We start from the raw sequence: 26,605 nt of genomic DNA on the forward strand, positions 1-26,605 counted from the left end.
GCCTTACGACCCAGCAATTCCACTTCTGGGAATATATCCAGAGAAACCTGCAACACTGATTCAAAAGAATATACACATCCTATATTCACTGCAGTGCCATTTACAATAGCCAAGATTTGGAAGCAACCCAAGTGCCATCAGTAGATGAGTAGGTAAAAAAGCTGTGGTGCATTTACACAATGGAATACTACTCAGCTGTATAAAGTAAGGATATATTACCTTTTACAACAGCATGGATGGACCTAGAGCAGTGGTTCTCAACCTTCCTAATGCCTTGACCCTTTAATACAGTTCCTCATGTTGTGGTGACCCCCAACCATAAAATTATTTTCGTTGCTACTTCATAACTGTAATTTTGCTACTGTTATGAATCGTAATGTAAATATCTGTGTTTTCTGATGGTCTTAGGTGACCCCTGACAGCGGTTCTCAACCTGTGGGTTGAGACACCATCAGAAAACAGATATTTATATTACGATTCATAACAGTAGCAAAATTACAGTTATAAAGTAGCAACGAAAATAGTTTTATGGTTGGGAGTCACCACAACATGAGGAACTGTATTAAAGGATCGCGGCATTAGGAAGGTTAAGAACCACTCACCTAGAGGGTATTATAAGTGAAACTAAGACAGACAAATACCACGTGATTTCACTTATATGTGGAATCTAATGAACAAAATAGAGACTCATAGATACAAAGAACAGACTGACAGAGGGAACAGGGCTGGGTGAAATAGGTGAAGGTATTAAGCAAAAACAGCTCAGACACAAACAACAGTATGGTGATTACCAGAGGGAAAGGTGGGGTGGGGGCATGTATAAGAGGGTAAAGGAGGAATAAGTGGTAGAGAAAGGAGACTTTGGGTGGTAAACACATAATACAATATACAGATAATGTATTATAGAATTACACACTTGAAACCTATATAATTTTATTAACCACCTGAACACCAATAAATTCCATTAAAAAAAAAAAACTTAGGCGGGGGGGGGGGGGGGGGGGGGGAAGAGTGGAGCCTGCCAGGCTGGGCTGAAGTCATTCTGCCACCTATTCTGTGATACAGAGTCAGTTACTAAATTCTACTCTGCCTTCGCTTCCTCATCTGTAAAATAAGGTTGTTGAGAAGATGGCGTTATCTTAATACATTTAAATGGCTTAGAATGGTGCTTAGCATACAGTGCTAAGTATTCACGTTATTTCAAGATGAATAAAACAGATGCTGATTGCAAGCTAATGCCCCTCCCCCTTCCAATGACATCATATTGCTTTCTAGTCCCTGGCTTGGTCTAGAAAAGTTGCCAAGGCCATTACCTCGCCTCCATGGTTCGATTGAGGTGATAAGTTACTACCGAAAGTTCATATTCAAGCCTGGCTTGATAAGTTACTACCGAAAGTTCATATTCAAGTAGGGGGTGTGCAGGAGGCAGCCAATCAATGTATCTCTCTCATCGATGTTTCTACCTATCCCTCTCCTTCCCTCTCTCTAAAATCAACCAACTGGAGAGTGTCTATTGACTATAAAGCTCATTCTAGATATAAAGAACCTGAGCTATAGGTCTTCTTTCAAGGAGTTTACAATCTAGTTCTGAAGATAAAAAAAAAGTGATTATAAAAATATAGAATACTTAAGGAAAAATATGTTCAAATACTAGCCAAGGTAGATCTTACACAGGTTAGAGTAGGGGTTCAGGGAAGAACTTGGAAGATGAGCCACATTTAAGGGGTTCTTGAAAAGGCAGGAGTATAATAGCTAGGAGGAGGGACTGTAGGCAGGGAAAAGACCTCATCAGAAAATAGTCCAGGATTGTATAGGGGAGCAGTGGGAGATGAAGCTGGAAGTAAGCTTAGGACAGCTGCAGCATGGTTACAGGGAGACCAATGATATGAAAGTAAACATGTTTCCTGAAGATGCATGTGTTGAGTAGAAAGGACAGAGATTTTAGTAGTTCAAAACGAGCCAAGTGGGGCCTGGAGTAGAGCTATGCCTGTGCTCAAAAACAGGTCACTAATGGAATTTGGAAGATGAATAGGAGGTATAAAAGAAGAAGTAAAAAAAAGGCTGATAGGGGGTCACAAAGATTTTTAGACTAAAAGGCATAGAGCTAAACATTTTTTTTACCTTCACCAGAAATTTCTTTCCATGGGTTTGGTGGATACATAAATGCAGCATTTTGGATTTGGTCATTTATATCTTCATCTTCATTAAAAGGAAATGTGCCACTGAGGCTCACATAGACAATAACTCCCACTGACCACATGTCTAGAGAACGGTTGTAACCTTTGCTTCTGAGAACTTCAGGGGCTAAGTATGCTGGAGTTCCTACCACAGACCTCCTGAATGACTTTTCACCAATGATGCGTGCAAAACCAAAGTCACACAGCTTCACCTGCAATTCAAAGGATGGCGTTAATTTTATATTCTTCTACATTATCTATCTATCTAACCTATCCCTAAATGATAGTGTATCACACTTGCCAACTGTATTGATTATGGATGTCCAATGACTGTAGATAGGGAAACTGTAAAATACATTCATAACCTGTGATTCATTACTAACAGTGCTTCTTTCAAAAACCACTTTTAGATTCTAGCTTCCAGAATGCCAAATACCAGACTGGTGTTGTAAGTGTTCAGAGTTGTTTGATGCATGGAGGGTGCTGATCGTTTCTCATTTGGAGTTTAAGGAGATTACTTTCCTATAATCTGTGAGCAAGAATTATGTATTTCATTTCTGAATCCCCAGTGGATTCACAGTGCCTGGACATATAAAGCTACTTAATGTTTGCTGAATGTAAAACAAGTTATGATATTTAAAATCTTTTTATTTTGCCCAACCAGCGTGGCTCAGTGGTTGAGTGTCAGCCTATGAACCAGAAGGTCACGGTTCAATTCCTGGTCAGGGCATGTGCCCAGGTTGCAGGCTGAATCCCCAACGGGGGCATGCAGAAGGCAGCCAATCAATGATTCTCTCTCATCATTGATGTTTCTATCTCTGTCTCTCCCTATCCCTTCCTCTTTGAAATCAGTAAAAAAAATATATTAAAAAAAACCCCACGTTTTATTTTGCTTAATCCTAGAATCTGTCTTCCCAAGGACACTATTAATTGGCAAGTAAACGAAATTGAAGTGTATTCAAGATAACTATTAATGTGGCCAGAAGAGTAATGCTAGAGACTACTTGAAAAATAACAGTGCTTTCTATGCCTGTGGCACAATTAGTGCTAATTAGATGTTTAGGTTTGAAAAACGTTATAACTGCAGGTAGCCACAGTCACTAACATGTCCACTTGTGAACAGAGTTCTGGAAGTGTGATAAGCTTGGCAGAGCTCAGAGAGATTCATGTTTTGGTGATGAATGATGCATCCATGCTGAATAAGCAAATACCAAGTACTTTCCAGAGGAAATGCCTCATTCCTAAAATGTCTTCAGAGAAAGCATTAATATAAAATGAGAGAAAAGGAATTTGGCCTGTATGAATCAGTAGTACAAACATTGACAGTAGAGCAAAGATGAAGGTATATTCAAATGATGCTATTTTGGGGATATGACCCTCAAAGATGGTTTTATGATGATATTTCTTCTGTGTCATTACTGAAATTGGCTATTTCTCTATTTGAGTCTTTGAAGAGTAGGACTATGTTGACCATGAAGAAATATGAACTCTTTCATTTTGTTGTTAAATGCCATATTTTAGCTAACATCTTGATACAGTAAAATGACTTGGCAGTTTGGCAATTGAATAAAGAAGTGTGACCATGGCTAGCTAGCACTTGAGCAAAACAAGACTATCAAGTAAATTATGCTATTTTCCCTTTATTCCTAGTGGAACAATGGAGATCACTAAAGTAGATGTCAGCAAGCCGGAGTTTTAGTCTTAGCTGTTGGCGTGTGCATCCTTTTCCCATACTATTTTGAAGATCTGAGATAAGATATGGAAGTACTTTATTTAAAAAAATTGCACCAACTACTAGGGGACCCTCTTTGACCTTACAATGATAAGGAATAACTTCTAACCACTTAGGCATTATAAAAGAAAGAATATGATCACTTCTTTAAAAGTAAAAAGGTTAAATAATTTTTAATACTTTTTTTTCTTTGAAAGACAATTTGAGTTGAATTTACGTGCTGAAGGTATTCCTTGAGATCTGGTTAAATTTAGAAAGTCTTTCATAAAAATAAACAATATAATTACAATAAGTACAATAGCCATCTGCTGTTTTTATTCTAGGCATCTGTCTAGTTGTACATGTTTTAAATGTACTTAAACAATAGTTTGGCAACAGTTATTCTAGCTGTTTGGAAGGTTCATCAATGACACAATCATGAAAAACATTCATAGGTAGGTATTGCCAACATATTTCCTCAGGAAAAATTTTTCAAATTTTGGGTTATGATTCATTTTTAGGTGATGAAATAAATTTGGATCAAGATCAACATTTTTTAATGAAATGAAATTTAACTGAGTAAAAAACAAAACCAGTGCATCACACATAGTGCACCAACGGTATTCTGTGCTTGAGCACTGGTGGTGATGGAAAATGTAATTCTTACATAGGTTTTGGTGAAAATGCTTGAAATATAGTATTCTAAAGAGCAAGAGGAATTGGCTTCCTGCCAACTAGATAATCAAAACCTAGAATCTCCCAACTCAGGGTTTCCCCTCAGTTGGTTTTGTCCTCAGCAACGAGCACCTACCAAGGTTGATTCTCCCCCATTTGATTCCCAACCCACAGAGAGAGGTGAATTGCAAACAGTCTACGTGCAGAAGGTATTCCTTGAGACCTGGTTAAATTTAGAAAGTCTTTCATAAAAATAATCAATATAATTAGCAAAATCTGAATTCAAACTATTCAGGTATTAAACCTTACTGGCAGTTACAGGCTGAAAACCATTCTGTAAAATGCTTCTATACATGAACCTACAGCATGGCTTTTTGTTATGTAGGTACTTTGTCGTGTTGAAAGATACTTAAAATGATACTTAAGAAGGTTTGGAGAACATCTCACCTGAGGAAACGGCTCTGCTGATGCGAGTAGCACATTTTCTGGCTTTAAATCACAGTGCACGATATTTTTAAAATGTAGATTCCTCAAAGCAACAAGTATCTGTTATTGAAAGAAACAGATTTTTTTCCATGCCTGGAAAAATAATAGCTAAACCCCAATCTAACCTGTTGAACGATACAGTAATTTGAAAAGCCAGCTACAGTTCATCAAGATTTAACTGTAAGTGTTATTCTATTCTTCAAGATTAGCAATTCCCACATTAGGAATATGTAAAATACATACATTGCTATTTAATTATTTTGTGTAGTTTCTAATCACCCCAATATATTTAACTAAAAGATAAAAAATAAAGCATAGGGAAGATAGTCAATAATACTGTAATAACTATGTATGGTGTCACATGGGTACTAGACTTATCAGGGTGATCACTTTGTAAATGTTATAAATGTCTAATCACTATGTTGTACACATGAAACTAATATAATATTGTGTCAAGTGTAATTGAAAAATTTTAAAAAGAAACAATGCTAACATAAAAGACAGCTGCTTCTAAAACAGGATAAAAGTAAAATTAAAATAAAAAACTAAGCAGTTATCTTTCACTGTCAAAAAATTATTCTCTAGTTTAAAAAAATGGTTAAGATACCTGTGTCACCATGAATTTAGTAATTCGTTCTGGAAGTCGACTTTTCTCACTGGATAGAATCATTTCCAACATATCTCCATGCAGCTTTTCCATTACTACAAAAACTCGTTCTGGTGTTTCAAACATGCATTCCAGGTTTACAATCCCAGGATGGTGCAAATTCTGAAGAGTTGCAGGATTAATTGTATGGAATACATGGCAAAGAAAGAAAAACAGCTTAGGAAAATAAACAATGAAAGCAAACAAAATAAAAAGTATCACACATTACAATTTTTCCAAATTATGGAGAGCTAATGCACTGAGGGGAAAGAATGTCTCCCCAACTTGATTATATAATTGCCCTTGTCCATTACTTCTTTTCCTTCTCACCTTTTCAATCTTCTGACACTAACTTAATGCTGTCCACAAATAAGCACCAATTGCCAATCAAATTTTAGCTAATTACATAGAACTCTTTGGGGCAAGTATTTGTGAAGGTCTTTGCTCAAAGAGATGGTTTTGTTTTTAAGGTAATTATTTACCAAAGTCTTGATTCTCATTATATTATCCATCGATTTGGTCTTCCCTTGTTTAGACTCAGCATCTTTTTATCTCCATCAACCCATGTTACTTGGTACTACGTTACCAGGGTTGGACAACACAAAGATGAATGTGATACTGTTTCTGCTAATAAAAAAGCAACCTATCTTACTGGGGGGGCTCCTCTAAAGCAAACCTGAGAAGTCACCCATGCTCAAAAATGTTCAAATAGCACTTTCTTTCTGGGCATAAATCTTAATTCCTCTGCTGGGATTTTAAGATCTTAAAAAATCTGACTTCATTCTCCCAATTCATCTTAAATATGCTCTATTGACCCAAATAATTAAACTTTTAATTTCTTATTAATAGAAATAATATTTTTGTTATGCTTTTTGTCCTTATCATGGGTACCTAATTACGCTAAGAGGGCAAACTTTTTTTTTTTTTGTCTATGTGAAGTTGAGCTCCATCTCTAAAATGTTTTTAAATCCACCATCAGCTCAATTCCCCCAATACTTATCCCATGGTACCATACTATGTGTGTATGTATCTTACTCTGGAGCCTCATTAGCTCCTTAGGGGCAGAGACTCTGTCTTAGTCATTTTAAATCAATGTCTAATTCATGATTGTTCTTTTTAAAAATGTTTAAGAAAATGAGTAAGAAGCACAAAATATTGTTTGCTAATCAACCTAAAACAACTTAATGTTCCAATTTACTAATCAACTTAAAACACCATAATCTTCCAAGCAGCAAAATAAAAAGTGACAAAATTTTATAGTAGATAAACAGAAGTGAAATAGCCCACAGTGAATAATTAATGGCAGTAAGCAGTGAAAAATTCAGAATATCATAACTTTCTTTGGTCAACCTAGAGTTGGAAGTATGGATGGCTGTCCCCTATGCTGTAGTTATCTATTAAGTTCCCCCCCTTTCCCACCTTCTCTTAAAAACACACACGCACATACAAAAATGGAACTGTGCTGTAACATTATTCTCTCCTAACTTCTGTTTGTTTAAATGTCCTATTTTCTCTTAAGACTGCTTTGGAAAATTATAATTTCGTAGAAAATTAATAATTTTCCTCCAGGTTTTCTAACCTACCTGATAGAATTGTGCAAGGTAGTATCTTAAGAATCCCCCCCTTTTTTTTTTTCAGTATTTGTGGTTATCTCTTCAAGATGTTTTTATATTTTATTTTTTGATTAGGTTGACTATTTTGTTATCCCACCCACAAAAGAACATGCTTTTGGACATATTTTATTCTTTTCAGTATTAAATTTATTAATTTCATTTTTACTTGTTAATCCCTTCTGCTTTCCTTAAACTCGGTTTGTTCTTTCCTTAACTTCCTGAGTTCGATTCTTAATTTCTTTTCATTCTTTCTTGATTAATATTTGAAGTTAAAGAGCTTTCTCTGAGTGATAGTCCAAAAGCTCTGATATAGTGTCTTAAGTAATTATTTTCTAAATAGTGTTCTGAAATTTTGACTGCTCTGATTCAAAATTAAGATATTAAAATATTGTTTTCAGGTGGTGGGGGCTTTATGTTTTTTTTATTTTGAAATCTACTTCTAGATATACTGCATGAAGATCAAATAATACTATTCTTTGAATATTTAATTTGAATATTTATATATTCGTATGACTGGTTATTTGGTATAATGTGATTTGTACTCTTCTACTGTTAAGTGCCCTTCTTCAATTCATTTAATGTGTTTTCCCTTGAATTAAACAAATCTTATCAGATATGACCCCCTTGACTGTCCTCTGAGAAGGCACCTGGATATCACAATTGTAGATCTCCAAAAACCATTCTAGGGGTATCCCTTCCTGCATGCGTCCCTGTTCCATCTCCATATTTTTGGGAAAATTTCTACCTATTTTGTAGGTCTGAACTCTCTTTTATTATGAAGGACAGAGTATCCTTTACAGTTTACCAGTTTTCTCGTAGCTTTTGGATGACTCCCAAGAAGGGGAAAATGCTGGCTTTATAACACAATATTCAAAATAGAAAGTTCTCGCTTAAGTTTGTGATAACGTTTTCTCCATACCACCCCTATTTTGCCTCAGGCAATAGCCAAAGAAACACTTAACATTACCATATCTCTATGAAATGAAAGTCCCCATGCTCCCCAGATGAGACAATGCTGACAGTGTATGCAGGTATGAATCCTTTTCTGCACATAACCGTATATAAACATATATAGTATACACATTATATAAGAGAGACACTGATCGACTGCCTCCTGCACATCCCCTATGAGAATTTATATAAATGGATCATTCCATACTTCCTTTTAAAAAATTTAATATGTTCTAAATAATTCCCCACATAAATACATTTATTCAACAAATAATAAGAGTACTTGCTATGTGCCTAGTACCATGTAGGTAGTTTGAATTCATCAGTCAACAAAACTGATAAGTATCTCTTGTTTCATGGAGCATCTTCCTGCTAGGTAAGTTTGAGAAAAATTAAGTATAGCTTCTGGCACAAAATAAGCCATTTACTAAATATAAAAATGTAAATATTTTCTATGAATAATTTGAAGAGAATCTACCACAAACATAGTATTGTATTAAATTTAAGATGACAATATTATATTTGGAAACATGTTACAATTACTTAATTCTATCCCCACAGTTGGGCAATTTCAAGGAAAATAACCAGAAGGATACACTAATGAAGTTTTTACATTGTGCATTATCTGGAAATTCCTATTCGTTACCATGATCCAGAGTTGCTAACATAGAGGAAAAGAGGTTTAGTGTTTGTGATAAAAAATGACATCAAGAAATCAAGCTTTAGGAATATATCCTTAATATTTATTTTTTTTGCATATTAGTTGGATGAGAAAGATTCCAAAATAAGATATGAAAAAAGATCTCTTAATAATGTAGTCACACCCTAACACAGAGTGTGAATGCTAACATTCCATTTAGGGTAACTTTCTTTGTAGGAGGCAGCCTTGAAGTGAACACAGGTAGCTTGTAGACGAATCTTTTGATTATCACTCCTCTGAAAAAGAAGTGAGGCAAATGTTATTACTAGTGACCAATAGTACAATAAATGTAAAATTAATTATGTGTTTATAAATTTCTTACCTTCTTCAAGGAACCATAAGTTTAGTGAGTATGTCTTCTTGAACTTCACCCACAAGCAAGTTGGGCGCCGACAGCTTTAACTATCACATCACCATGATTTCTAAAATATTGTGCAAAAGCTACACACTGAATTAATAGAAACTTGCATGTTATGTATTAAATATTATATACTGTTTTATATATTAAATATTTAAAAGATAAAATAAACATTTAAGATAAATACTTAAATAAGATAAACATTTATCAGAAAAATTAAAAAGATAAAGCTAAATCTTACCCTCTGGGTGACTCCCAAAAAAGGTAAAAATGTTAAAAGAAAATAAAACACACAGTAGCCTGGCCAGTGTTGCTCAGTGGTTGAGTATCAACCCATCATGCACCAGGAGGTTGCATATTCTATTTCCAGTCAGGGCACATGCCCTGGTTGAGGGCTGGATCCCCAGAAGGGGATGTGCAGGAGGCAGCCGATCCATGTTTCTCTCTGCACACTCCCTACTGGGGACCGAGCCGGCAACCCGGCCCATGTGCCCTAACTGGGAATATAACCATGACCTCCTGGTTCATAGGTTGACACTCAACCACTGAGCCACACCAGCCGGGCTAAAGGTAAATAATTTTTAAGCAGTCTTTATTTTTATAATAATTGCTATAATAGTCAAGCACCTCATCTGTGAGAATTGGTTGGTACAACAATGATCTAACAAAATGTGGTGATAGATGTATTAAGAATAGTATTTTTTTTAAAAGATTTTACTTATGAAAATGTCTTCTAAATAAATTACTACCATAGAGCAAAATAATGGTAGTCTTTGTAATTCCTGGTTTACTGTAATTTAATTTTTCCTTTTTAAAAAAGAACTTAAGGAGTTAATTCAGATGCTCACCACCCTCTCACTAAGCCAAAAGGTCATGAGACCAAAACAAAACAAAATCCTGAATCTTATTCTTATCAGTATATTAAACAGTCTTTGATTTGAAATTCATAAATCAAAAATTAAAACCCTTGAAAGCAGCATTTTCTTTTTTACCTGTAAAATAGCCACTTCATTACGGAGTTGACTTTCCTGTTTTGTGGGAAATCTCATCTTATCAATTACTTTAATAGCCACATCCCTTCCAGTCTTCCTATGTTTTCCTATTTTTGAAAAAAGTATAGAAAAGAAAGAAGAAGCAAATTGACAGCTCACGTGCAATACAAAAGCTTTATCTGAAAGTTCTCAACAGACTGAAATTTATATGAATTTACTCTTATGTTTCTTTTCTTTGGCTCATTTTGTTCTTTCTCCTTCACTCACCTTTAATCATGAGAAATAAATTATTTGACCCTAATAAAGGGAGTTTTATTATTTGAAATGGTAGGAAATTTGAATCAACTTGTTTGATGAAAAATAATCTACCTTATTAAATAAATGATAGTTAACTGGCATTTAGAGACTCTGTCAAAATGGAAACATTGTACCAATGAATTAATTTTATTCTAGGTTCACTGAATCAGCGAGTGATTTAACCACATATTTGAGCAAGCCTGGAGGCAGTAAGGCCAACTAGGAGACTACTTGTCATAGTCTTAGCAAGGGATGACAAGAGTTTAACATATCTTTTGTTAAAGCTTATAAAGTACCCTTATGTACATTAAGTTAATATTAACAACCATGTGAGCTTGCACATCAGCTTTAATTAGCTCCATTAAACTGATGAAGATACTGAGGCACAGTGAGGTTAAATGACTTTGCCAATATCCTAAGTCACAGAGCAAACAGTAGACAAATGGTCTCATTTGTGTTGGAAAACCAATAGGACATATACTTCAATAAACAGGCATAACTTCAAACCATTTATTTTTCATACACAAATATGTGCGAGCTACAGAAAGAGATAAAGTAAGGCTACTGTGAAACTGATTTTCTTATTTTTTCTGTTACTTAATTGTGACAAGACGTAACAGCTGGCAGATGTTTTAAAATTTCACAATGTTTCTATAGTATGTACTATATGTAAATGGCTATAGTCACTTACCTCCATAAACGATGCCAAATTGGCCTGAACCAAGCACCTCATCTGCAAAGATCTGGTAAACAGTACTGATGTCCTATTTAGGAAAGAGTAAGCAGTAAGTATAATTTACCCTTACAAAGCATTATCAACATCTCTGACTCTTCAAACACTTAAATACATTTTTGTTTTTATGACATAGGCAACTAATTTTCATAACAATATTTTATGAAACATTGGCTTTGTATGTTCTAGAAAAGTAAGCCTAATTTTCATACTATCACTCTCAATGTGCAAGTATAATGTATTCTGTAAGAAGACCATTGGGAAAAAATGCTTTGAATTTTAAAAAAATCTTATATTTATTAAGTAGTGATCTATAAAAAGTAAATTAACATAAAAATTAAGAACAAAGTTTTACCTATTTTACCATTAAAGAGATTTGCTATCTTTAATTTGAAAACACACACACACACACACACACACACACACACACACACACACAAACTTAAAAGGTTCATATTAAGATTAGGCTAATTTGGAAAGACTGATGAAAAGGAAAGTCTGTAACTCAAAAATCCACTCCTCAATTTATCCCTGCTCTCCCTCCCATTTCCTTCCTTTCTTTTTCTTTTTTTTAAAAATAATGGTGGTGGTTGTCAGAAAATTCTTGGGGGTGTGGCACTCTCTAATGCTACTGCTATTCAGTCAAGGTCACCCTTCTGTTGGGTATGTACTGCAGTCCCATGATGTTAGGGACTCTATCTTGTTTAGCGTTACATTCCTGGCCAGTGCCTGTCTCATGGTAGTCAGTCAAATAATTTAGTCTTCTAGTACTCAATTTCTTCTTTGGTGAAGTGGGAATAATAACATCTATCTCACTAAATTTCTGAGTAAATTAAATGAGGATATATACAAAGTGTCAAGATTTCCATTGCCTAATACATAAAAACCTGTACAGCTGACCCTTGAACAATGTGGGGATGAGGGATGCCAACCCCCATGCAGTCAAAAATCAACATATTACCTTTGACTTCCCGAAATCTTAACTATTCTTGGCCCTTTGCATACGAGGATTCAACCAACTACAGAACAAAAATACTGTTTTCACTCTGCAATTGGTTGAATCCATGGATGTGAAACCCAAGAATAAGAAAAATAGGTAATTTTTACTTACCACATTTTCCTGGATCTGACAATTAGATACGGAGATACTAGTAGACAAATCTTCTGTAAAATATAAGAACAATGCATGAGAAAAGAACAAAACTGTTAGTATATGACTTAACAATATTGATATTTACAAATATGTGAATGCCTACAGTATATTAAATTTAAACCACTAGCTAACTTTCAGTTAATATAATGTAATTACATTTGTTAAAAAAAGTTTACACATGCAACACTAATCCAGGAAGAGGAAACTGGTTCAGTCAGGAATGTAACATCCATATAAAAGAATATTATCTAAACCTTTGATAGTATAGAGCTGTAAGTACTAAATCAGAAAGCTATCCATAACATATCATTAAATGGAAAAAGGTAAGTTGCAGGATGGCAGCAATTAAATTAAAACCAAACAAAAATATGATTACTTCCTGTCAATGAAAGAGTGGGGTTGCGAAACAAAGATTTTATAGCCTTTATACACTTATATAACTATATTTTTTAAAACATAAAAGGCATATGGCATTACTTTAACATAAAAATTAAAAATTAGGTAAATCTATATACTGACATTGAAATATATCTGATATATATTAAATAGTGGATAAAGTTGTAAAAAGAACAGAGAGTATGACCACATTTTTGGTAAAAATAAAAATATGACAATACTAGTGACCCAGTGCATGGATTCGTGCACATTGAAAGGAAAATTAATTAGAAAGTGGCCGGTGGGGTGGGACTGGATGAGACAGGATGGACATGCCCTGGAGCCAACCTCTTGCGGTCCCTCCCCAGCCGGCCACGCCTGGGGTAGCACCATGGCTCGAAGGGTGTCTGCAGAGTGGGGTCCCTTTGGTAGGTGGGGTCCCTCGGCCTGGCCTGTGGGGATAGGGCCCAAACCGGCTCTCCAACATCCCCCAAGGGGTCCTGGAGTGTGAGAGGGCACTCTGCAAAGTTGCTGTCGTACAGGGTGTGGAACGCAAACGCAAGTGTGCAGTAAACCAGATTCGGGGTCGACAGTGCTCCAGTAATAACATAACCCACGGCCAAAGGTGGAATCGCGTGGCCCTGCAAGGAATAGGGCTCCTTCCTCTCTGGTTTCAGGGTGCGTCACCCAAGAACTGCTGCTGCCAAGTCACTGCAGCTCAGCAGCTCCTGTGTTGAGCGTCTGCCCCCTGGTGGTCAGTGCACATCATAGCTACTGGCCGGACGGTCAGACACTTAGCATATCAGCCTTTTATATATATAGATATAGATAGTAATATAGGTGCCCCTTCCGCCAATCTCTTCTCAAATCAATAAATATACACCAAACTATTAATAATAGTTTTCTGAGGCGGGGGATTGGGAATGGGGAGATGTTTTATATATGTAGGGAGTACTTTATCATTTTATATATTTCTACAAAGTTTAAATGTATTACTTTGGGAATAAAAATAAGAAATTAACAAGAAAAAGAGAAAGGGAAACATGGAAAGTAAGCAAGGGATCAGATATGAAACATCTAAATCTTTGGAGACAACTCAAAGAAACAAGATATAAAATTTCCTTAATAATCCCAAATATAAAAATATAAAACTTCATTAACAAGGAAATGTAAATAAACTATACATAAAAGTAAGTAACATGACTGTCAAAAACTCCATTTTAGTCAATTTAAAAATATTTCAGCTCGGCTGGCATGGCTCAGTGGTTGAGTGTCAACCTATGAACCAAGAGGTCAGGGTTCTATTCCCGGTCAGGGCACATGCCCAGGTTGCGGGCTAGATCCCAGTAGGGGGCATGCAAGAGGCACAATCAATGATTCTCTCTCATCACTGATGTTTCTATATATCTCTCTCCCCCTCTCCTTTCCTCTCTGAAAGCAATAAAAATATATTTTAAAAAATATTTCAAATGTTGAATATTAATGAAACAAAAAAAGTACAGCATCCACAAAATTAATGTGTCTAAAACTCGCTTTTCAGTAATTCCAGTTTCCCAGTTTAAATCAGTATGTATTTTGTTTCAAAGGCCTTCACTATCTAACCCCATCCAGTTTTAATTTCTATTGCTTCCCAGGAGAACTCTGCTCCAGATAGGTTGTTAAAGGAACAGAAACAGCAGCAGCAACACAGTAGTATGTCACTAATGTGTCAGAAACTGCTAAGTGCATGAAGAGCATTTATTATTCCCACTTCAGAGAAATGTAGAGGCCAAGATCACATAGCTACTAAGTGGCAGAATTGGAGTTTTGTTGTCACTTTTAACCTTTCCCCAATTCTGCTTTTAGGAACTCTTAACCCTAGGGGCTTGTCCATGTTTGGGCTTGAGAAGGTCCCTAAATCCAATTATAATAACATTTGTGTGCATGAACTTATATTATATTGGGGGAAAGGTCCATGATTTTCATTCAAATATATTACAGCTCTATCCAAAATCCCTCCAAACTTAAGGAGCACTGTGAATATACATCTATTCACCTTCTAATAATCAATATTAGACACCAAACATGTTCATGAACTTATCCTTGTCCCTTTGATCACACTTTCTCAACTAGAGAACACTACCCCATTCACCTCTATCATTTAGCCCTGCCTACCCTAAGATCCAAGCTCAAGGCCCAAATCAGGTTTTTCTACCATGAAATCTCTATTTACTCTTCCATTCCACATTTGAGTTCCTCAAGTAACACATTATTCATTTTTGCACTCTACTGCTCTATGTACCATCTAACACTTGTGGACATGTCTTACCTCCTAAAATAGCTTTTAAATTTTCTGGTTTTCTTTTATATTCTAGCTCAGGGCCTATCATAATGCCAAGAATAGCTACACAAAATACAGCTGATCTGGAAAAAACTTAATTTAGAAATAGGTTGATATGTTTCAACTTAAATATACCGTATTTCTCTAATAAATGAATTATGTTTCCCCATAAATAACATAATGCCAATGGAGGGAAAGTGCCATTATAATATGGCTTTCTGATTAAGTGTTCACTTAAACCTTTATCAAAATTTGTTGGTGCAAAGGACATGTTTCAATAATTTTTAAATATTTCTGCATGTTTTAATTCAGTTAAAAGAAAAACAGCATTTCTGACTTCACAGATTTCATGAGTGTGAGGAGTTAACTAAAGGTAATGGTTATACCAGACAAAGCTTAAAATGAACATTAAAATATATACAGAAAACATGATCACACGACAAAATACTTAAGAACCAAAAGGTGGGGGGGGAGCTTATTGCTTACTGTGATCTTTCCCTTGCCCCGGAGAAGTGCAAATACTGGCTTGAGGGGTGACAGGCATGAGAGCCTGGCGAATTGCTTTTTCCCAGCTCTGTGCTACATCAAGTCCAATTCCAGTGGCAGCAAGAACAGGATTGTGGGAGCTGTCCCCATTGTTCTCACCAACAAAGTATACCATAGTATCAGTGATGATTTCAAAACAGTGTGGGTTGCTGCCTTGTGAAATGTTTGTGAAATCTTGTGGCGAAGATATGCGTAGAATTTCTGAAAGTGGAATTTCCTGAAGTAAAAAATTAAGCATTAGAAAATACAAAACTTCTTTTTCTATTTTTAATACACTAAACAATCAGATATGCATTTATAATAAATGCTATTAAGATGAACACAAGTATGTGGCCCATGGAACACACAATCAAGTCTTAGGACAGTATCTTCCTTGAATGATCTGCATGTCCAGTGAGGCCAGAGGCAAAAACATGGAGTATCACTATCAGTGATTCAGTTGCAAGTCATTAGAATCTAAGGAAAGAGAGAAGTTAGGAAGCCAACAGCCGCTATATTCAATACTTTACAACTGTCATTAAATCAACTCAACAACTACTTCTCTACCGGCTGCTGTCTGCAAAATGCAGGGTGGGGCAAAATTAGATTTACAGTTGTTCGTATGGAAAATAATAGAATAATTAATAATACAAGAATAAATTGTTTCACATACTCACAACTATAAACCTATTTTCTGCCCCACTCTTATGTCCCCAAAAGGAGTACCAAGTAGAAGTAAGAGCAGCAAATTCGAATGTCAGTATAGGTTGTTCAAGCACTCCATTTGGTTCTGTTCATTCTGTAACAATCATTTATATTTAGTCCACTTTATAAGGCAAAAAAAGTTATTAACCCTCCCCCCCAACTAACTTTAAGTCTATTGTTTCTACTCTTTCTTACTGATACAATCATCACACTTACAATCTTTTTATTGTCAGTCAGTGACATGGCAAAATATGGAGCAAACCCAGCAAAGAATACTATACAAAGTATATGAAGAGACAAAAGAAGCATTTAGGAATTGGGACCTCGGGTAAAATGGAAGGTGAGAGAAACACCGACTCAATACCATGTTGGCCTGTTCTGGACAGGCCATGATCATGTGAGTTTCTAAACAGTTTAATCTAAGTCATAGGACCAGAAATAAAGCAGCAGCAACGTGACAGGCAAACCAAAAACAGAAACCACAACAGAAAGACACACTTTGGCAGCAGAACTGTTGTTGGGGGTGACATGGACAGGTGGGGGACAGGCACTTCAACAAGGAACTGAAGAGTGACTTCTATAAACTAGATCAGGCAGAGTCAGAATAGGTATATTCCAATATAACAATTAATGAGTATTATTTAGATATATTTGGAAAACATATAATCTTTTAATGTACATTATTTTTAAAATGTAAAATCTTTACCTTATAATACTTTGATCCAGATTCATTTTGAAACAATGTGAGACATTTGCTGTCAAGTCTCCAATAATGCCTCTTTCTCTATAAAATAAAGCATATAAAACCGTGAAGTTCAAAAATAATGATTCCTCCAAAGCACTTTTCCTTTTCCTTTCATTTCTATTCATACATTTGTATTATTTAATAGGTTTAAAATTCATGAGGTTCAAAATTCTGAAAACATATAAAAGATGTACAGTAAAACCTTGATAAAATGGACTAATTCAGATGAGGAGGAGTATCTGGTAAAGCCAAAAGTCCATTATATAATAAAGTAGTTTTTTTCGAATGTGTATGTTAAAAAATTGACAAATTCGTTTATCTGTTTTTACTTATGTAGACATGTTTGTGTAATTAAAATTAAGTATGTATAAAAAGTTTACTTTCACATAAAAGTTTTCTGTATGTATAACTGTAATTTAAAGTTTATACTGAATAGGTCTAGTAAATGTGTGCATTCATCAGTCACCTCGGGTAAACAAATGTACCCAGATGGGGCATGGCTTATTGCACATGGGAACATAGGCTGGCACATATTAAAACTGCTGCAGAAAGTCACGCCACAGAACAACAGAACCAATCACCACATGCGATGTGGAGTGATCACATGATAATCATTTGCTGAACACCATTTACGAGTGGCGACTCTTGGATTTAAATATGTAGACTACAGTTGTAGATAACGTTTTATTTATGTTGGTGAAATTGCTACAGTGTTTTTTCCAACATATGGCCTATTCAACTAAAATTTGTTTAAAATAATAGTGAATTAATAACAAAAAATATAATCTGTTAATTTAATTGTATGCAAATCTTGGTTAAAAGCATTTTAAAATTAATAGGGAATTATTTTCACAAATGACATATGGACTGCAAATTATGTCCATTAAATCCAAAGTCTGTTAAATTGAGGTCCACAAAATTGAGGTTTACTCTGTAGTGAAAAGTATACTCCCACCATCGCTCATATACTGCTCCTACCCTTATGTATACGCAGCAGTGTTACCAGGCTTTGGAAATCCTTTTAGAGAATGTTATGCATGCATGCGCAAATACATGTGCATTACACACAGAGATATGTAATTTACCTATCGGCTAAATTTCTAAAGATTGGCTTGCTGGGTCATAAGGTATGTGCACATGTAATTTTGCTTAACATTTGACCCAATTTAAAGGCTAATCAGCAACATGAGTGCCTATTTACTCAAATCTTCACAAATGCAGTGTGTTACCAAACTTTTTGATTTTTGCTAAAGTGATAAAAACTGGCATTCATTGAAATTTTAAATTGTATCTTTAGATTGAGCTCTTATGTTTAAGAGTAATTTGTATTTCCTTGTCTTTGAACTCTGTTCACTGGCTTTTCACTTAGGAATATGTATTTAGGGTTCCTCCATGTATTTTCATGGCTTGGTAGCTCACTGCTTTTTCAGGCTGTGTAGTAATTTCATTGTCTGGATGAACCACAGTTTACTTATCATTCACCTACTGAAGATCACTTGATTGCTTCCAAGTTTTGGCAATTATAAATAAAGGTACTATAAAATCCATATGCAGGTTTTTATATGGACATAAATTTTCATCTTAAGTGCTGTAACATTTTGCATTCCCATCAACAATGAATGAAAGTGTCTGGGGTGGAGAACGTCCAGCCTGAGGACCATATAAAGCCCACCAAATCATTTTGGCCTGACCCTGTCAAGGCATTAGGAGTGAGTTAAATATTTCACCAAATATAGCAGGCTAATTTTTAAGTTGATAATTTTGTATGGCCTGCAAATGATGTTATAAATATTCAAATGGCCCTTAGCAGAAAAATGGTTCCCCACCCCTGCTTTATATCCTCACCAGCATTTGGTATTGTCAGTGTTCTAGATTTTAACCATTCTACTAGGTCCGTGGTCGGCAAACTGCGGCTCGTGAGCCACATGCGGCTCTTTGGCTTCTTGAGTGTGGCTCTTCCACAAAATACCACGGCCTGGGCGAGTCTATTTTGACGAAGTGGCATTAGAAGAAGTTTAAGTTTAAAAAATTTGGCTCTCAAAAGAAATTTCAATCGTTGTACTGTTGATATTTGGCTTTGTTGACTAATGAGTTTGCCGACCACTGTCCTAGGTGTATAGTATCTTGCTATTTTAATTTTTATTTTCCTGATGACATATAATGTAGAGAGCATCTTTTCATGGGCTTATTTTCCATCTGTGTACCTTCATTGGTGAGGTATATGTGAATGTCCTGAGCCCATTTTTTAATCGTGTTTTCTTTTTCTTGAGTTTTAAGAGTTTTTTGCATATTTTGGAGAATATGCTGTTTATCATATATCTCTTTTGCAAATATTTTCTTCTAGTTTGTGACTTGTCTTTCCGTTCTCTTGACATTGTCTTTCATAGAGAAGTTTTTAATTGTAATGAATCAGCTTATCAATTATTTCTTGCATAGGTTATGCATTTGGTGTCTGTTGCAAAGAGTTATGCCTTAGACCCTTTCTGAATCTTTACTGCTCCACCAGTTTGTAAGACAGTACATTAAGCATTCTGCCTTTTAAAAATTCTTTACAAGTATCTATCTCATTCTCATCTTGATTTAAAAATGCACAAAATAAAGCACGTAACAGTTGCACTACCATATTTAAATGCCTGTGATTACTGACCAAGGTGTCCCTGCTGGTGTAATGGACCATCCATCCTTCCTTCACCATCGTGCTGCTCTTCCTCTTTGTGTGCTTGATGGATTGTACGACCCTCATTAGCGGAATATTATTGCTTGTTGATGGACTAAAAAATATTTAATATTTATGATATTGATAATTTCAATTTTTAAAAGTCATATACATAAGCAAATCCTTTTTAAAGATAATAAGATAATAAGATAATAAGAAGACAAACAATGGCTTAAGAAGAAAATAAATATATCCTGTTAGGCTGATACACAGTTGATCTATAAAAGACTATGATAACACTGTTAAGTCCTCATTATTTGTCATAAATATTTTCCAGAGATCACAAAACATTAAGAAAACAAGGAACAGAGCAGAAAGAATCCTCTCCAATTAGAAGATCTGGAGCCTGGGAGATGGTCCCATTTGGGATTGCTGTTGAGAAAGCTTCCAGCCCTAGGTAACATGATGTTATTAAATTCACAACCAGGCAAAAGACAAGCATACCTATACTCAAATTTTCATGGTTCAAAAGTCAAATTTCATTGTTCATGTTGTTAGTACTTCTTCTAGTAGAAGAGACTGGGAAGAAAATTATTTAAAGATATTAAGAAAACAAATAATGTAATGAGTCAAATCGGATAACACTGAAACATAGGCCAGCAATAGTGTGGCTGGAGAAAAAGAGCAATTTTGGGGGTGTGTATATATAAAAAACACTGTTTTTGAATTTGAGTCTCAAAGAGTTGGAAAATACTTTCTCTTAAAATTATGAAATATTCATGCTTAGGAAACTAAGTTCTGTCAATAGTCTCTAAATTGGGTAAATAAGTTTTAGTTAATGATTATGATAAGACCTGTAATTTAAGGATAAGCCAAACTGAGTAAATGACAACTCTGCCATGTGAGATTGATAAATGACCCATCATTTCCTTTAAATCCCTCTCTGTTGCCAATGAAAAATAAAACCTGCCAAAACGGTAATATTCTACTATGAAGTAGTACATCCTTATAAGGGCTGTATACACAAAATACTGAATTCCTGTTAACAGAGGAGATATTTATGAGGTTTATAATCAAATAGCATTTTTACAAAGTGCTAAACGTCAGATTAATGTGGTAGTATGAAAACTACCCCCAAATTCGTCACTAACGTTTTTGTGTAACAGTCTCAGGCATATATTCTTACCATATTTCTAACATCGGGCAATCTACTTGCATGAAGGCTGTGAAACTGATTGCTTTAACTCAGGGGTGGGGAACCTTTTTTCTGCTAACGGCCATTTGGATATTTGTAACATCATTCAAGGGCCATACAAAATTGTCAACGTAAAAATTAGCCTGCTCTATTTGGCCACACATTTAATTAACTCACCTGTAACGCCGTGGCAGAGCCAAACCAAATGATTTTGCAGGCCTTATATTGCCCTCGGGCCAGATATTCCCCATCCCTGCTAAACTGGTGGTTTAATGCTAGCACTTTGTGAGTGCTGCTCCACAGCTAGATATCACATCTAGACTACATTTAAATAAAGCATTTTTGTCTTTAAGAAAACAGAATTCTCATATATTTCTATCTTGAGTGGATGGCAAGAGTAATATAATTTATGTCAGAAATACTGTAGTGCATGTAAAAGAATTAGCCACAATTAGATTTTAAATTACATTTTTATTCCACATAAAGAGATTAAATGGAATAAGTGGAGCTCCTGGACCTACCCTGCCTTTCGAAGAGGCTTGCAGTACCTAAACGTGTATTACCTGATTGTCTTCACAGCTTCTTCATCTCTTTCCACATCGAGATCAGATGGATCCAGGAAAAACATTTTATCTTCTGGGGGAGATGGTTCTTCTGTGTCATCCAAACCCCTACTACCATCACTGTTCATGTCACTACTGTCAATATCCATTGGTATATCTGACTCTGTTCCCAGACTGGAAGGTTCTGGCAAAAATTTAAATGAATTATAGTTTTATACTAATGGGATATCAATACATCCAAACAGAAACAGTATATTAAATGTGGGGGGAAAGTTTTAAAACTCTTTAAATAATCAGTAAACATTTGAAAGATGCTCAAATTCATTAGTATACAGATAAACATACATTAAAATAAATATAAATAGTACTTCATATCCATCTGACAACAGTTGTAAAAGTGAAAAAAATACATGAAAAGATTTCAGTAATGTAGAAAAATTAGAAAATCGATCATGCTCTGTCAATGGTTTAAACAGCAAGCATAGAAAACATGCCTTAAGAGAAAATGTTAAACTCTTAAGGGGCTGTATAATTTCATCCCTTCTGCTTTTCCTCCTACAAAACTACTTACATTCAATTTTTACCAGTCATGGAAATGTTAAAGAAAAGTTATGCTGAAAGTTTAGAGTCATTACTCCTTCCTTCCAAAAATGGTAATCACTTTATTAATAGTCTTAAAAAGATGAAAAAAAAAAGGCAAAAAGGGGGAAATGTTTAGCTAATGATTACTTGATGGATAAAGAGACAGTGAGGCTGTACAATGTGTTCTAATAACTATGGACTAAGAAGCCAGACCATATGGATTCAAATCCCAACTCTACCACTTATTGGCTGTATTTCATGGACAAATCATTTAATATCTTTGTGCCTAAGTTAACTCATGTGTAAATATTTAACATCAAAGGGATGTTCTTAAGTTTAAATTTCAATATGTGTAAAGAGCTTAGAACAGTACCTGGCACAAAGTAAGCAGTGAATAAATGTTAGAACTATGAAATAGTTCTAGGGATAACAACAGGGTTTTAAAATAAGTCTTTTTTGGCCTAAAGATGAAAGAAGACATGCAGCATTATTAGCTATATTAGACTCTAAAGTGGTAGGTGGTTAAAGGAAAGATGGGAACTTATAATCCTACATAATAATCCTACATAATAAAAAGGTAATATGCAAATTGCATCACTCCGCTACGCCCACGATTGGGCCGGCTGGAGGCACGGGGCTGGACTCAGGGTGGCTGATTGGCTGGCGGTAGGAGCAGGGGGCGGGGACTTGCGAGTCCCTGACCCCCGCTCCTCCCTTAGGTCGGCGCTGCAGAAGGACCCATGGGGCCGGTGGAAGACGCTGGGGGGTGGCCGATTGCGTGGCTGCCGGCACCAGTTTTCCGCCAGCAGCAGTTTTCCTCTGGCCTCCCGAACGGAGTTCCTCTTGGGGTGGCCGATCGTGCTGGCGGGAGGCGCTCTGATTGGCGGGTGGCCAGAGGAAAACTGCTGCTGGTGGAAAACTGGTGCCGGCAGCCAGGTGAAGGAAAAGTCTATTGCACGAAACTTCGTGCAACGGGCTTCTAGTTACTAATAAAAGTATACCATTACTGATCTCTGAATCTTGCTTGATTATTAAATCAGAAAAAGAAGTCAAAGTTAAAAACACAGACTAAAATATGCAAATATAACCATATACAAAGATAATAAACAAAAGAATTGTGACCTTTTCTAATCTTTTATAAAAATTAAGAAAAAGAATTTTACCTCCATTGAAAGTAACCTCTCCAAGGCAGTCTCTTGGCACTTTTGATGCACAGCGTTTATGGCAGTTGAATTTGCAATCTAAAATAACAATATTCAGCTTATTAATTTATGTTAAAAGTTAGGCAATATCAGATATGACTCAAGACTTTCTTTAAATCACTCACAAATAGAGTATTAGAAGTGACAATGATGATAAAATGAAGTTTTCCTCTACTAAGAACTCAGGTCTTGAACTAAAGGTCTAGTTTCAAATTCTGAGGCCAACTCTTTAACAATTTAACTCCTCAGGGCTTAGTTTCTTTATCTGTAAAATAAAGTTAAAATGCTGGCAAGTCCATGTTTCCTTCCCTTACCTCACATTCCTTTCCAATACATGTTAGTCCTTACTTTCAATTTCTAATTATTAGGTCCTAGTGCATATGTAGAAAAGAGACTAAGATTTCACAACTAGTTATTAGGAATCAGTGAGGGCCTGCCCATACAACCTTGTAAGGAAGAACTGAGCTTCTCATGTACGAGGTCTCCCACTTATACGTAATGTTTCTTTTAGCTTGTAAGAACTTCAGTTGATAGCATTGCAGATCACTGTCAGGTACAAGCGGTTCAATACTACTCTGTAACTCAGTGGTTCTCAAACTGTGATCCCAGACAAACAACATAAGCATCATTTGAGAACTTGTTAGAAATGCAAACTCTTGGGTCCCACTCCAGACCTACTACATCAGCAGCTCTGGGAGTGGGGGCTGAGAGGTGTTTTAATGACCTCTTTAGGTGATACTAAAATTGAAATCCACTGTTATAACTACTGTATAACACTACCTTAGAAATACATCTATCAGCAATAACTGGGTAAAAAAAAGTAATTTCAAGTCCTGACTTAAAAGAAAAAGCCCCATGAAATTAATAATTTGGTGGATAATAAAATTTTCATCATATAACACTGTCTTTTAAAATGAGAGGCCTTGGGCAAATTCCATACATATTAATATCTTGCATATATCTTAAATAATAATTCATTTTTTACCTCATAAGTTTGCAAATTGTAAAAATAAGGTTTCCCTTTGAAAATGTAAAGCCAAATTTGTGGCCCATCTGTAGCAAGTGATGTAGGTTCTAATGGCAGGCATTTTTATCTCTCTATATCTCTACACATGTTTTATTAATTTGTTTATGCTTATATTTTACTAGAGGCCTGGTGCACAAAATTCGTGCACTGGCAGGGGGGTTCCCTCAGCCCAGCCTGCACCCTCTTGCAGTCTGGGAGCCCTCGGGGGATGCCTGACTGAGGGCTTAGGCTCGCTCCCCGCAGGAAGCGGGCCTAAGCCGGCAGGCAAACATCCTTAGCGCTGCTGCGGAGGCAAGAGAGGCTCCCGCCACAGCTGCTGTGCTCGCCAGCCATAAGCCTGGCTTCTGGCTGAGAGGCGCGCCCCCTGTGGGAGCACACTGACCACCAGGGGGCAGCTCCCACAATGACCGTCTGCCCCCTGGAGGTCAGTGCGCGTCATAGCAACCGGTCGTTCCACCGTTCAGTTGATTTGCATATTAGCCTTTTATTATAAAGATTATTATATAGAATATGCTCTAAAGTTGCCTTGCAGTTTTAATATAACAAAGTAAAAAATTAAAAGAAGTGAATAAATGAATACTGTTCTTGGAATTGTATTTTTTTCCTCAAATAATCCAGCATAAATGTTTTATATTTTCTTAGCTTGAATAGTGAATGAAAATGATAACTATTTTACTTTTTAAGCATCTTAATTCATATTATAAAAATAGTATTATAAAAATACTAAGCGCTGGCCAGTGTGGCTCGGTTGAGCATTGTCGGTGCACCAAAGGGTCTTGGCTTCAATTCCTAGTCAGGGCACATACCCAGGTTTTGGGTTTGATCCCCGATTGGGGTGTGTACAGGAGGCAACCAATCAACTTTTCTCTCTCGAATCGATGTTTCTCTCTCTGTCTCTGTCTCCCTTCCTCTCGCTAAAATCAATGAAAAAAACATATCCTTGGGTAAGGACAAAAAATAAGTAATAATAAAAAATGTAAGAATCACTGAAGTAAATTTTGGTGGTTTTTGATTGATAATCAAAATAACCAGAAATATAACCTACTACTTTCTGAAACAATATAATCACAAACATTATTCTTTTAGCGCTCTGAGAAGTTAAATTAATAATCCAGTGGCAGAGTTAACTGGTTATTTCAAAGTTCATTAATCTACATATTTATTTCAGTTCCTCTACAAAATACTGGTTTTAGAATGTTTCTGTTCTGCTGAGCAGAGCAGCACTATTTTACTACCTTTTCTAAGATTATCTGCTGGCTAGAATTTGTACATCTGTTATTAATGTTCTTTCCCAAAACATTCCTTAGTGGCTGCTTGCCAATACACTCTAGTGTTGATATTTTAAAGTATTAACATATATTAAATCATATTCAAAACTAAGCTGTTGAAATAAAATTTCAACATGTAATTATGCCTGCCTGATGCTTATTAAATACTTGACAACAATTATACAACCTGTTCTCTATTTGATGCTCTCCTATGCTCTCATATTGTTACCAAGAAAATTTTCTTTTCTTATATACTTGTTAAATTTATATACAATTATTTGATTGTGTACTGTAAACAGGATTTATTATTGCAAAGACCTCAAACATAATGTTTATTTAGATAAAACTGATTTGTTTAATTCCACAAATACTTCTATTATATAAAAAAAGTATGGTACCAAGAACCGTTAAAATAATCACATGAAAAATAAGTACGTAAGATTTTAGAAAGATTACTTGTTGTATCCTGGCTTAATGACTAATAACACATTCAAACTCACTATTTTGGTTTTCACAGTATTGTACAGCATTGCTGAGAGATATGAGGTTTTTAAAAAAAGATAAAATCATTTTAGAAAACATAAAAACATTATATAACTATACAGGAAAAATTATTCCATTTTCCTATTAAAAACCTAGTTCATTAACAGATGTTTTTGGAATACTATGGTAGCGTTTTGGGTTCGTATCCAAATATGGTGGCTCCTATTATAAGTGGATTCTACTATATTCCACCTATTTCAGGAATGACAGTTTTTGTACAATTTTCCTAGCTACATAATTAATAATAAAAATAACAACTCTTGTAGTGTGTGTGTATGAATATTTAATGGAAAAAGGAAATCATTACTTTACATCTTAGGTAGTTATCTGTTTTTGGAATTAGAAAGACTTAATTAAGCTCAAATATCAGCTTACCTGCTTACTAACTGTTCTGTATTTGCAAGTGT

General features: G+C 35.5%; 1 protein-coding gene across 1 annotated transcript in view; it reads right to left on the reverse strand.

Moving 5' to 3' along the window:
- Positions 1-26,605, reverse strand: part of PRKD3 (protein kinase D3) — a 61,047-nt gene that overhangs the window by 5,862 nt on the left and 28,580 nt on the right. Inside the window, exons 7-17 of the mRNA XM_079792739.1 lie at positions 23,322-23,399; positions 21,577-21,760; positions 19,810-19,933; positions 17,124-17,201; positions 15,674-15,950; positions 12,451-12,503; positions 11,298-11,370; positions 10,310-10,416; positions 5,657-5,818; positions 5,011-5,109; positions 2,122-2,389 (exon numbers count right to left, since the gene is read on the reverse strand). Coding sequence (XP_079648865.1) covers positions 2,122-2,389; positions 5,011-5,109; positions 5,657-5,818; positions 10,310-10,416; positions 11,298-11,370; positions 12,451-12,503; positions 15,674-15,950; positions 17,124-17,201; positions 19,810-19,933; positions 21,577-21,760; positions 23,322-23,399 — 1,503 coding nt within the window. The remainder of the gene's footprint in view (positions 1-2,121; positions 2,390-5,010; positions 5,110-5,656; positions 5,819-10,309; positions 10,417-11,297; positions 11,371-12,450; positions 12,504-15,673; positions 15,951-17,123; positions 17,202-19,809; positions 19,934-21,576; positions 21,761-23,321; positions 23,400-26,605) is intronic.

Source organism: Cnephaeus nilssonii, assembly GCF_951640355.1.
Source record: "Cnephaeus nilssonii genome assembly, chromosome: 15".
In the NCBI taxonomy this organism is placed as follows: domain Eukaryota; kingdom Metazoa; phylum Chordata; class Mammalia; order Chiroptera; family Vespertilionidae; genus Cnephaeus; species Cnephaeus nilssonii.